At 40.5% G+C, this 12,017-nt stretch overlaps 1 protein-coding gene across 2 annotated transcripts in view; it reads right to left on the reverse strand.

The window, feature by feature from the left end:
- QPCT (glutaminyl-peptide cyclotransferase) overlaps window positions 1–11,547 on the reverse strand; it is a 34,144-nt gene extending 22,597 nt beyond the window's left edge. The window contains exon 1 of one of the 2 annotated variants that reach the window (XM_072635856.1): window positions 11,299–11,547. In XM_072635856.1, the coding sequence (XP_072491957.1) occupies window positions 11,299–11,439 (141 nt within the window). In that variant the 5' untranslated portion in view covers window positions 11,440–11,547. The remainder of the gene's footprint in view (window positions 1–11,298) is intronic. The other variant, XM_072635857.1, reaches the window with a different exon arrangement.
- Between the last annotated feature and the right edge of the window lie 470 nt (window positions 11,548–12,017).

Below are 12,017 nucleotides of genomic sequence, written 5' to 3' on the forward strand. Positions count from 1 at the left end.
CAAAATTAGTGAAGTGTATCTTGAGCTCAAGAGCTCCCAATGTTCCTCTACCACAGTACCCTGCTGCTAGCCTAAGCCCCTTGACATGCTTCATGTCCCCAAATTAGTTACTCAGATACCCTTGGGAAAGGAGAAGAAGAGGGAGAGGGAAAGAGAGGGAAAGGAAGGTAAATTTTGATGGTCAGAAGCTGCCCAGTTGACTTGGGGTTTACTGGCTAGAGCTTCCTTGCTTCCTTCCTTCTTTCCTTCTTTTCTTCCTTCCTTCCTTCCTTCCTTCCTTCCTTCCTTCCTTCCTTCCTTCCTTCCTTCCTTCCTTCCTTCCTTCCTTCCTTCCTTTTTCTTTCTTTCTTCCTTCCTTCTTCCACAAAACCTTAAACCCAGTTCACTCTGAAGTTCATAGATTGGACCATAATGGGTCCCAAGCTTCACTTAATGGCTGTATTTTGGACCCTCCTGGTTTAGAGTGAATATGAGTGGTAACTGTTTCTCTTTTGGCCAGGAACCCTGAGAGTCTTCCCCTCTCAGCTTCTTTTTTTTCTAATTAAAGGGGCCATCCCTTGACTCACCTCTTAAAGAGACCTATTCACTGAATGAGCATTACCTCACTTTAAGTGAGTACCTGAAAATGTCTTAGCCTAAAAGGTCTCCCATTGCATCCTGGGCCATCTCTAGTTGTCCTGATGAATATCTGGTCACTGGACCCAGATGACTCTGGAGGAGAAAGTGAGGCTGGTGACCTTGTACAGCCCTCCCTCACTCAAATCAAAGTCAACTGCTACTCATGGCATCATTTCCCTGACGGAATGGTCCTCTTCGAAAACAAAGGACAAACACAGCAACCCAGACATAACCACTTCTCTCCAAATCCATATTCCCCATCTTTCAATGCATCTCAGCAAGACAGAAAAAAAAATATGATTAAATTATTGTGTGCTTAGGGATGAATGGGCAGAAACTGTATAGATCAGCTAGAGCAGGGGTGAGTAGCCTTGAGGCCCCAAGGCTGAACTAGAGGCATCTACCTTTAAAAATAAGGATACTTATTAAGAGAAATAAAGTTTTCCTTAAGAAAATATCATGCAAATCAAGGGAAATGAAACATTTTATGCAATGTGAGGAAATATATTGAGAGTAAAATGGGGCTGACTTATAGTATGAAGGTATGTGGATACAATGTAAGCATGCCTGAAGAGGTATCCTTAGGTAGATAGCTCTCCTCTCAGGCTTTGGTCCCAGATATAAACAACTATGCTAACATTGTCTCCTATCCCAGTATCAATGTGAAAAGGCTTATGTTCCAAGTTTTCTCAACCTTCCTATTATTCATAAAGTCTTATCCACATATTGCAGTAAAAAGAGCACCAAATTTGGAATGAGAACACTTCAATTTAACTTTTCGGCTATGCTGATATTGGGCAAGCTATTACCTATTTCTGCCCCTTTCCTCATCTTTTAATTCCCAACTAAAAATCCTACCATCCCTCTGCTCCAGACATTTCCACAGAATGTGTCCCACCCCTCCACCCCATCCCCACCCCAGGGAATACTCCTCACCTCCACCTCCTGGCTTCCTTGACTTCAAGTCTCATCGAAAATCCCACCTTCCACAAGAAGCCTTTCCCAGTCCTACTTAATACTAGTTCCTTTCCTCTGTTAATTATTTACAGTGTATCCTATATATATATTATATATAACTTTGTATATATTTCTTTGCCTTCCCCATTAGACTGTAATTTCCTTGAGGACATGGACTGTCTTTTGTCTCTTTTTATATTTCCAGGGCTTAGTTAGCATAGTGCCTGGCACTCTGTGCCACATACTGATAAAGGTTTATTGGCTGATTGATATTTAAAATGAGGAAGTAGGACCAGCATTTTGAAAGTTGAGTTAAAGATAAAAAAATTTTAAAGATTGATGTGAGAAGAAAAATGAGGAAAATCTTGGGGATTGTTGGTGCATTTAAATATTGCTATCCCCACCACATTCATTCCTGTAAAGACTTTCTTTATATAACTAAATAACAGGACACTATTATTTTTAATGTTTAACTTCTTGGCCATCATAATAACCAAATTAAATAGTTTCACAGTTGATATGTGTACACTCAGTTATTAGAATTAGTCAATCTTCTGTCTGTTTAATAGAGGTGAGTAGAGTGTCTAAATCTATTCAGAGCAATTTACCTCAAAATTCTATCACCATTAACTAGCTGTGTGTAGCTGTAGACAACTTATAGGATCATTTATTGAAAAATGAAAGGGACCTTGGCTGGTTATCTAGTTCAATGGCCTGATTTTATGGATGATGAAATATTTTCAGTACAAGAATAATAAACTTGCCTGCCAAAATGTTGACAGATTAGGATGAAGATAAATTAAAGATAGAGAAACAACTGCCAAAATGTCTGGAGTGTTGAGGATGAGGAGATGGTCAGTCAGTCAGTCAGTCAGTCAGCTCAGCAGGCAAGTCCTAATGGGTAAATGTAGTTGATTCATTGTATTCTCCAATGCTTTGCTATTCCCTGGGATGGGACTTGTTGGGTAGGGGTGGAGATTCACTAATCCTAGTAATTGATGACTATTTTCATAAAGCTTTCCAAAGCCACTAGCACTAAAACATGGAGGCAGAGGCTAATTCAGTTCAATTCAATTCAATTCAACAAGCATTTATTAATCACCTACTATACACCAGTGCTGGGGATAGAAAGACAAAAAAGATTTCCTTGCCCTCAAGAAGCTTATATTCTTGAAGGGAAATGTTATGTAATCATAAAATGTACATGTAAAACCTGTTGGATGTCGCTGTGGATGGTATGGTTGATTGGTCGGCACTCAATCTTTTCTGTTCCCTATTCCATTCTAGAAAGGCACAAAGCTGAATTCGTCCCAGACGTTACGTGTTGAGAGGAAGAGGTTTAGGGTGATCTTTCCTCCAATTCCTCTCTTTCTCTAGCAATTTTATCAAGGGTACCCTATTAACAACAATTATATCAGTTTTAACCTAGGGCCAACAACCCTGAGTTTCATGTGATTTCTTTTTGAATTATTTCATAGAGTTTATCTCAGATGAACATTGTAGTACAATCACAACAGCTAAAAGCTCCCATTTGAGAATATTCTAACTATATTTGAGGTAAAATCAGAATGGAGAAAACATGTGGGGACAGGAATAAGGAAAGAGGATAAGCATTTATATGGCTCCTACTATGTGTCTGGCACTGTGAAGCACTTTTTATAATTATTTTCTCATTTGTGCCTCACTACCTGAGAGGTAGGTATTATTATTATCCCTATTTTATAGATGAGGGAACTGAGGCAGAAAGAGGTTAAGCGTCTTGCCCAGGACCACACAACTGGTAAGTGTCTGAAGCCAGGTTTAAATTCAGATCTTCCTGACTCCAGGCCAGTGGCTCTGTCAAGCATCCTAGTAAGCAGAGTATACTATAATAACTGTAACTGAACAGGCCTAGGGAAGGGAAGTTGGGGAAAGAGCAGAACTTTCTTTAGATCTTGCATTAGTCCTTGAAGAGTTAGGTACAACCAGGAGCTTCAAGTCCTAGTCTTCTACTTTGAGATGCCCATAGAGGCCTAATAACCCTCCTCAATCTCTCTCTTCTCCCCCCAAAGCTCAGTCTTTATTTCATTTTCTTTTTTCATTTCTCCTTTCAGTTTCTCCTTTAGATTTCTCATCTCAATTTCTTCTTTCTCCTATGTTTTCAGTTCTCTCCCAGTTTGGTTTCTTCAGTTCTGGGTTGGCGTAGGCTAGGCTGGGGATACCATCTCCCTGCTTCTTCCTCTCAGTCTCTTTGGCAGACTATGTGTGTCTCTTTAAGAACTCTCAGGCATGACTCAAGTCAGCCCTCTGACTCAAAGATGAAAATAGTCCTCAACCAGATCTCAGGGCTTAGACAGAATCATTGTCCCTCTGAGCTACAAAATTATAGACTTCCACTCAGTTTTCCAACCCCTATTACATTCATAAAAAATATACACAGGAGTTTCTCTGCTAGGGGTAGGGCTGTGGAACTTGAGGAAATTAGGATAAGATTCTTCTAAGAGACAGCACTTTTGCTTAGCCTTGAATGAAGAAAAAAGTTCCTAAAGGAAAGAAGAGATAAGGAGAAAGGGCATTTTAGTCTTGGGCAACAGCAGAAGAGAGGTGGAATGCTGTGTACAGTGATCCTGGCTGGATCGTACAAGGCATGAGAGTCATGTCTAATCCAGCTAGAAAGATAGTGTGAGGCCTGTTTAAATGCCAAATGGAGGGGTTTGTATTATTATCCTAGAAGCTTTAGGGAACCGCTGAAGATTCATGAGCAACATGAACAGACCTGTGCTTTAGAATATCAATTTACTAGCTGTGAGTAGAATGAATTGGAGAGGGGAGAGGTCAATTAGGAGGTTACTGCAATCTCCAGAGAGTTCAGTTAAAACGTAACTGCAATTATCCAGGAGAGAAGTGATGAGGACCTAAACTTTGATAAAAGTTATGTGAATGAAGATACATGAAATATTCCTGAGATCGAATAAGAAACATCTGGGATCTGACTGCAGTGAGGGTTGAGGTGGAGATGAGAGAGACTGACTAGTAGAAGATGGACCCTTGTTTCTAAACCCGAGTGAATGAAAGAGTAGTGGTGCCCTTGACAACAGAGAACTTCATGAAAAGTAACCCAGACTCTTGAGGACAGGGATTGTGTTATACATGTCACTGTCCCTAACACATAGCAAAGTCATCTACACATCATAGATGCTTGAAAGGTGGCTCAGAGGACTTGAGCCCAAATGCTGTGTGACCCTGGACAAGTCACTTCACTTCAATCTGCCTAAGTTGCCTCCTTTGTAAAGTGGGGATAATAATAGCAGCTACCTTCTAAAGTTGTGAAGATCAAATGAGATAAAATTTGTAAAGTACTTTCCATTACAAAGCACCATGTAAATGCTAGCTATTAATAAGTATCTGTCAGATTGAATTGAAAAGAGAATAAATACACTCATTTAACTAGTTCAAACTCATTCCTAACACTATAAAGAATATTTTGACTTGTCTAATTATTTTGAATTTTTAAATTTGCCTTTTCCCAGAAGAATTCAAAAAATAAGAAAATTTCAAACCATCATTATTCTTTTTAAGAAAATAAAAGTCTTCCTGGAAGGAAGGGGAATAGGCAGGAATAAGAATAAAGGGAAGGAGTAAGAAGAGAAAACCAAAAAGGGGGAGCTGATATGTAAAGGAAGTTATTGAGAGAACTAAAGAATTGTAGCAGATGGCAACCGAAATCTGCAAGTAATCTTTGCTCCTCATCCAGGAGACACATTTTTCAGACAGTCTTATGTAAAGGTTCAAGTAATCAATCAAGTAATCAACAAATATTTTATCAAACACCTACTGTGTGCGAGGCACTATGCTAAGATTTGGAATGAAGCTTCGCTGGAGTGTCTCTCTTGAAGGGGACAAAGTATGTGGAGTTTGACTGGGGCAAAAACTAATCTTGTAGTAGGTCAAACATGTAGTACATTAATTACATAATTTGTGGAGTCAGCCCAGTTTGTGAAAGGATTTGTGGTTCCAGATCATGAACTCATAGGGAAATTATTACAGTAATGCAGCCAATTAGGTCTCAGCGATCCTCCAGTCTGAGAAACTCCTAAACAGCTCACACATTGATCTCCTATTTAACTCCAGACTGGAGTTACTACCACAGGCTCTACAGAGGTCAAACAATTCACCCTGCAATGAGTACCAAAAATGTTGCTGCAGAAGAGCAAGGAATGAAGAAATTAAAATCCTTCCTTTTTCTTCTCTTTTCCTGTCTCTTGATGTACAAACAAACCACACCAACAGCCCCACCCTGCTCTTTCTCACCAATGCTGTTGACATAAGTACCATTCAGGGGGGATGAACAACCTTAAGCTTTTTAAAACAATCTGAAGGATCAGAAATGGAGATGGGAATGATGCTGTGGAAAGCAAGAAGCCTGAGGTTCTGACTCTGGGGAACTTATTCATAGAACTGTAGAATCTCTGAGTTGAAAAGTACCTTAGGAGTTAAATAGTTTAACCCCTATCCCCAACCCTGCTACTTAAAGAATGAATTCCCTTAACAACATCTACCATAAGGGGTTATCCAGCTTTTGCTTGGACATGCCCAATGATGTGGCAGTCCATTTTATTTTCAGACAGCAATATTGCGAAACAGTTCTTTTATTGCTAGCTTCCCTCAAAGTTCAGATCAACATTTAACTCTTACATGAGGTTTTTCCTGATTCATATATATATATGTATGTATATATATATGTAATACGTGTGTATATGTGTAGTGTTTATATGTGTATGCATACACACACATACACACACACACACACACACACACACACACGTGCGCGCGCGTGCGCGTGCATACATACCATATACACCCTCTATGCTACTTAATCAACCAACATTTAAAGCGGCTAGTATGTGCTAAGCATCTCCAATTAGGCACTCAAAATAGAAGGCCCTTTCCCCAAAGTAGGAGTTGACTATTCCTTTCAGAGTTCCAGGGCAAATCATAAGGGGCTACAGTTTCTAGTATTATATTGTTCATAAACCCCAACCAATGACCTCCCAAGCAATTATCAGTCAGAATGTATTTGCTTTTATAAAGGGGAAACAGATAGAGCAAACTCAGACTTTCCAAAATAATCCCCTTCAAGGAGAGTATACTCTTCCCTTGTACACAAGGTCCTTGGAAAGAATGAGCTTAAAATTAAAAGTAGGTTTCTAGAGCTCCAAGTCCCTAGTTACTGGGAGTCCTTTTCTCCCTTTGTGGAGTCCTCATGAGGTTCCCCTTAGGTGTAGCTTTTTGTTGGGTTTGAAGGGCCAGTCCCTTTAAAGAATCCTGAGGTAGAGAGTACTTTCTCTCAGTGAATCTACACGTTGTCTTCAGCGTATCTCATACTTCTCAGTGCAGATCCTGACATAACCCACCAATGCTCTAGGGACTCTGCTACAGGCTCTGATGGAACTCCAGGTCTTTCAACCTTTCCAGTTCTGAAAGATTCCTATCCAGTCACTGGTTGAGGGAGGTCAAGTTTGTGCTCAGGATCCCTTCATCAGTAGATTTAACCACTACCTGACTGAACTACTGGGGAAATGACCCACTTTGAATTGGCCTTGAATTGAATTGTTATATATAAACCTAGAGGTGTGTTTCAGTCAATTCTAATTCACTTCTTGTTTGGAATTTTTCTGTCTTTCTCCAATGATCAGAGTACTTCACTCCTCCCAAGATGAGTTATAGACATTCACATTTAATTTACACCTTTGAGTGACTGATTCAATTGAGAATTCTAAGCAAATTAGATTAATCAGACTGTTTTTCCTCAGTGACATGCAGAGGACAGCTACGTGACATGATAAAGAGAGTACCTGGTCTGGGGTCAAGAGGACTCATCTTCTTGAGTTCAAATCTGGCCTCAGATACTTACTACCTGTGTAGTAAGTCACTTAACCCTGTCTGCCTCAGTTTTCTCATCTGTAAAATGAGTTGGAGAAGGAAATGGCAAACCACTCCAGTATCTCTGCCAAGAAAACCCCAAATGGGGTCATAAAGAGTTGGACATGACTGAAATGACTCCAACAACAATACTAAAGGAATGAGAGTTTTGATGGAGTGGCAAACATGTTTGGAATCTAGATCTCCTCAAAGCAGAAATGCCACAGGGGGTGGCTGAAAGCACCATGAGATCATTAGGGAGAGGGACAATGGGATGTGTGAGAGAAGTCCAGAAAGGGAGATGAGAGTATGCCAAAGATAAATTTCACCTATTTCAAAATATGATCCTTGAACTCAGGATGAAGAAGAAAATTGTCTTCTTTCCTGTATCACATGATCACTATTTTCAGGATTCAGAATTATTCTCCTAGTACCATATTATTATTGTGTTCATCCTTCATTTTCAAAGAAGACCATGACATCAGAGAAATGATGACATGATTTGCACTTGACTTTGTTTTAAGCGAGGAAAGTCTATGGAGGTCACATGTCTCACTTTCTCCTCCTGAGTCATCTGGATCCAGTGACTAGATATTCATCAGGATGATGGTTCAGCTGTAGAAACTAAAAGACTTTTATGACTGACTTTGAACTTATTCATCATCTATAATGTTCTATCTATGCGGGAATGCCTTTTTGTTGTAATTATTCAATTGTTTTCAGTCATGTCCTACTCTTCATGACCCCATTTGGGGTTTTCTTGGCAGAGAGGCTAGGATGGTTTGCCATTTCCTTCTCCAGCTCATTTTACAGATGAGGAAATTGAGACAAAGGGGTTAAGTGACTTGCTCAGGGTCATACAACTAGTAGGTATTTGAGGCTGGATTGGAACTCAGAAAGAAGAGTCTCCCTGACTCTGGGCTGGTGCTCTATCCACAGTTGCCCCTACCAGGTTCTGAATAACTAACTCATTAGCAAACTTTTGAAACAAAATTTCATTCACAAGAAGGAGACTTCCAATATTTTCATATTAGAGGCCATCCTAAATAAGACACACCTTAATTTCAAAGACACTGAAGCACATTTTCAAAATCTGCTTTCTTTATCACACCTTACCAAAAAATGCACACATCAATGCACCAGACATTACATATGTTATTAAAATAATATGCTTGGCACAACTCGTTTGACCACTCACCAGACAGAGATAAACAAGAGACATTTTAAAAGCCAATAAGAGAAAATGAAGTAAAACGGAAATTTCAGAAGTTTGTTTTGGCCTTTGGGTTATACTGTTTGAAAATGATTTTCAGCTTACATTGATCTGAAGTACATATTTAGGTGGTCACATTGACATACTATTTTAAAATTCCCTACATGTGTTAATCTCATCTAATCTTTAAGAAACTGAGGCTCAGTTAATTAACTTGCAGCTCAGGTAAGTAACTTGTCTGTGGTCACACAACTAACAAAAGTTAGCCTTGGGATGAGAACTCAGGCCCCTGGTCAGCGCTCTGTCCACAACATTTTTAAAAGTTATTTCAACTATAATTATAGGTAACAATGTCTTGAATTTTGATTGTGCTTTAATACTTAGAAAGCATTTTCCTTATAAAACCACCATGAAGTAGATTATACGAATAGCATTATTTCTATTTTGTACATAAGGGATCTAAGAAAGTATGGTATAATAGAAAGAATGTCAGAATTGGGATCAGGAGACCTGCCTTGGAATCTTGACCCTTAGAATGTATGGATCCATTAATAATTAACTTATCTATCACATACTCTCCTTATCTGAAAAGGGGGAATAATGATGCCCTTTAATTTATACTCCTTATTTTACACTCTTTCTTTTATACTCTTTAATTTATGGGATTATTTTAGGGAAATTGATTTGCAAACCTTAAACAGTATAGGCATGTGAGTTATTAGAGAGCATAGTAATGGTGATGGTATCACAGCTTGGATTTACATGCAAATCATAGTTTAGTTAATATATTACAAATCACAGCACCTTCTCTCAGAATACAAGATTGTTTTGTGTACACACACCTGCAAATGACGCTTACAGGGAAAAATAAACTTGGTGAAAACTATTTATAAGTACTCTTTACTGGTCAACATTAAAGACACTTTGTGTGTAGTTGGTGTGTCTCCAAGTTCTGGCTTTCATAATTCCCTTTTGTCAATTTTTTCCCAGAAGGGTGAAGACAATAGTAAGCATAGTGAAGAGATATTGGAGGGTGTCTTAGAGATATATTCATGCATTTATGAGCTAAGATGATAATATATAAGGATACTACCGAAACAGTGGTAATGGCTTTTGATTGTTTCTACCCACGCGCTTGCCAGAGTCCTTTTAGTCAATAAGCTAAAATTACAATAAGGTAAAATTGCCAGTAAGGTAAGATTGTAAACTATGACTATCAAACAAAGCAAAACTAAATTCAAACTCAGGAACTAGATGTCCTTAACAATTTTCACAGAGCACATGTGAATCATAGTGCTAGAGTCCAGCATTCACTAGTGTAGGCGAACATGAGGTTCTGCGAGTTACAGTAAATTTTTCCCTATCCCTTGTACTTTTAAAAAGTTAAAAGACACATTGGGCTTAATGCATAGATTTTTTTTAATGGCTTGGCTTCTATCCAAAACATTTTTTTTTAAATTTCCCATAAATATAAAGGTCTCTCAAAGAGACCTTTTACTTTTCAATTTACCTTAGTATCTTTGGATGTCTTGCCACAGCAGCGGGATGTTTACCACAATGAAATACCACCTCAAGTTTCACAAGCGTTTATAAATGTAATGCAATTTCAAAATCCAATTACATAAATAATGAAATGAGCATGAAACTGCTTGCTTCACAAGCAAAGCCTTCTAATGGCTTTCATCCTAGCTTTCTTAAGTTTTCCATCTTTCAGTAATAGAGATCTCTCTGAGATCTGCACTTTTTAGCTCTACTTCTGTTAAAAAAAGAAAAGTATTTCCTCCCCATGTCCCAAATGCTTGTAAGCACCATAAATTACTTTTAAAATACTATCTCTCTAGTTGATATATTTGGTCTTTCTCCAACAAAACAAAAAGAAGAAAAGGAAGGGAGGAAGAAGGGAAGGAGAGGAAGGGAAGGGGAGGGAAGGAGAGAAGGAAAGAAGGAAAGAAGGAAAGAAGAAAGGAAGGAAGGAAGGAAGGAAGGAAGGAAGGAAGGAAGGAAGGAAGGAAGGAAGGAAGGAAGGAAGGAAGGAAGGAATCTTATTATCTAAAGATTAATCTAAGGGAAAGTTCAGCAATCAAAGGGCAGGTTTTCATTCATCAATGAAAGAGCACAAGAGAGTGCCTCCAGGAGTACCTAGCTTTTGCTTAGAGCTGTATGCGTAATGAACCCTGTCATCCATCACCCAGAGTGGGTGGCAGAGCCCAAAGACGAGCTCTTATCTCCCTATCTTTCACTGCCCGTCAAGGCAGACTTCCTGTGCCTGCCTTCAACACCCCCAATCGAACCACAATAGGGACCAGACCCATGACATCATCTAACCACTCTTTCTGGGTCGGAGACAGCCAAATCACCCGCCTGAGAAATCGGGCCCAGTACCCCCCAGTTGCTGATGTCGGATAAATGGTGTGGGGGCGTCTTTCCCATGACTGGGAGGGGGGCACCCATGAAAGCCTAATATCGCTTAGGCTCCCATCCCTACTCACAGACAGAGCCCGTCATCCTCACCACTTCCCCGACCCCCTGCCCCTAAATCTTCATACAGCTGGGCACGCGGGCGTGCCCTGCGCGCGCACACACTCATTCTCACTCACTAGCCCCCTCACCTTCTCCTGCGTCCAGGTGGTGGAACCCCTTTTGAACCCAGACGCATCGGGGAGAAAGGAGGCTGTTGCCACCAGCAGGTAGACGATCCTTGCTGGACGCCAAGGCTTTGCTGCCCCATTCCTGCGCTCACAGCCTAGCATCTCGGACGCTGCCTGCCCAAGGCTGGGCTATTCCTCAAGCAGCTGCTGACGGTCACGAGCCAGAGAACCCAGAGAACGCGCCTCCTTCCCCTCCCCTCGGCCCTCTTCTCAGCACCCCGCCCTTAGGTCCGCGGGCTGCTCCCGCCTCTCTATCTCTTCCTTCCCACTCCCTCTTTGGCTCCCGCCCCGCACGAATGCTTTCTGCGGACAGCCTTAGTTGCTGACTTGCCCCGTCTTCTCCCAATTTTAGGAAATCCAGAGGACTGGGCTGCTGGGGGAGCCGGCAGCTTCAAGGGAGACAAAAGCGATCCCGGTCCATGTTGAGAAGTTTGGAGAAAAGCTAGGGTGGGGGTAGATGCGTAAGAGAGTACTTAGATGCCACGTCTCCTTAGCCGATCCCAGAGGGGATGTTCAGAAAGAACTCGCCCAGGCTGCAGGGGTCATGCAGTCTTCTGACAGCTAAGAGCTAAAGGAGCACAATTTTTTCATTCTCCTTCACATGTTTTCATCAGGACCTTTAAGTCCTTTTGATCAATGCTAACTTACACGCAGCAAACCCAACTCGCAACTTCAGAATA

The sequence above is a fragment of the Notamacropus eugenii genome, chromosome 1 (genome assembly GCF_028372415.1).
Source record: "Notamacropus eugenii isolate mMacEug1 chromosome 1, mMacEug1.pri_v2, whole genome shotgun sequence".
In the NCBI taxonomy this organism is placed as follows: domain Eukaryota; kingdom Metazoa; phylum Chordata; class Mammalia; order Diprotodontia; family Macropodidae; genus Notamacropus; species Notamacropus eugenii.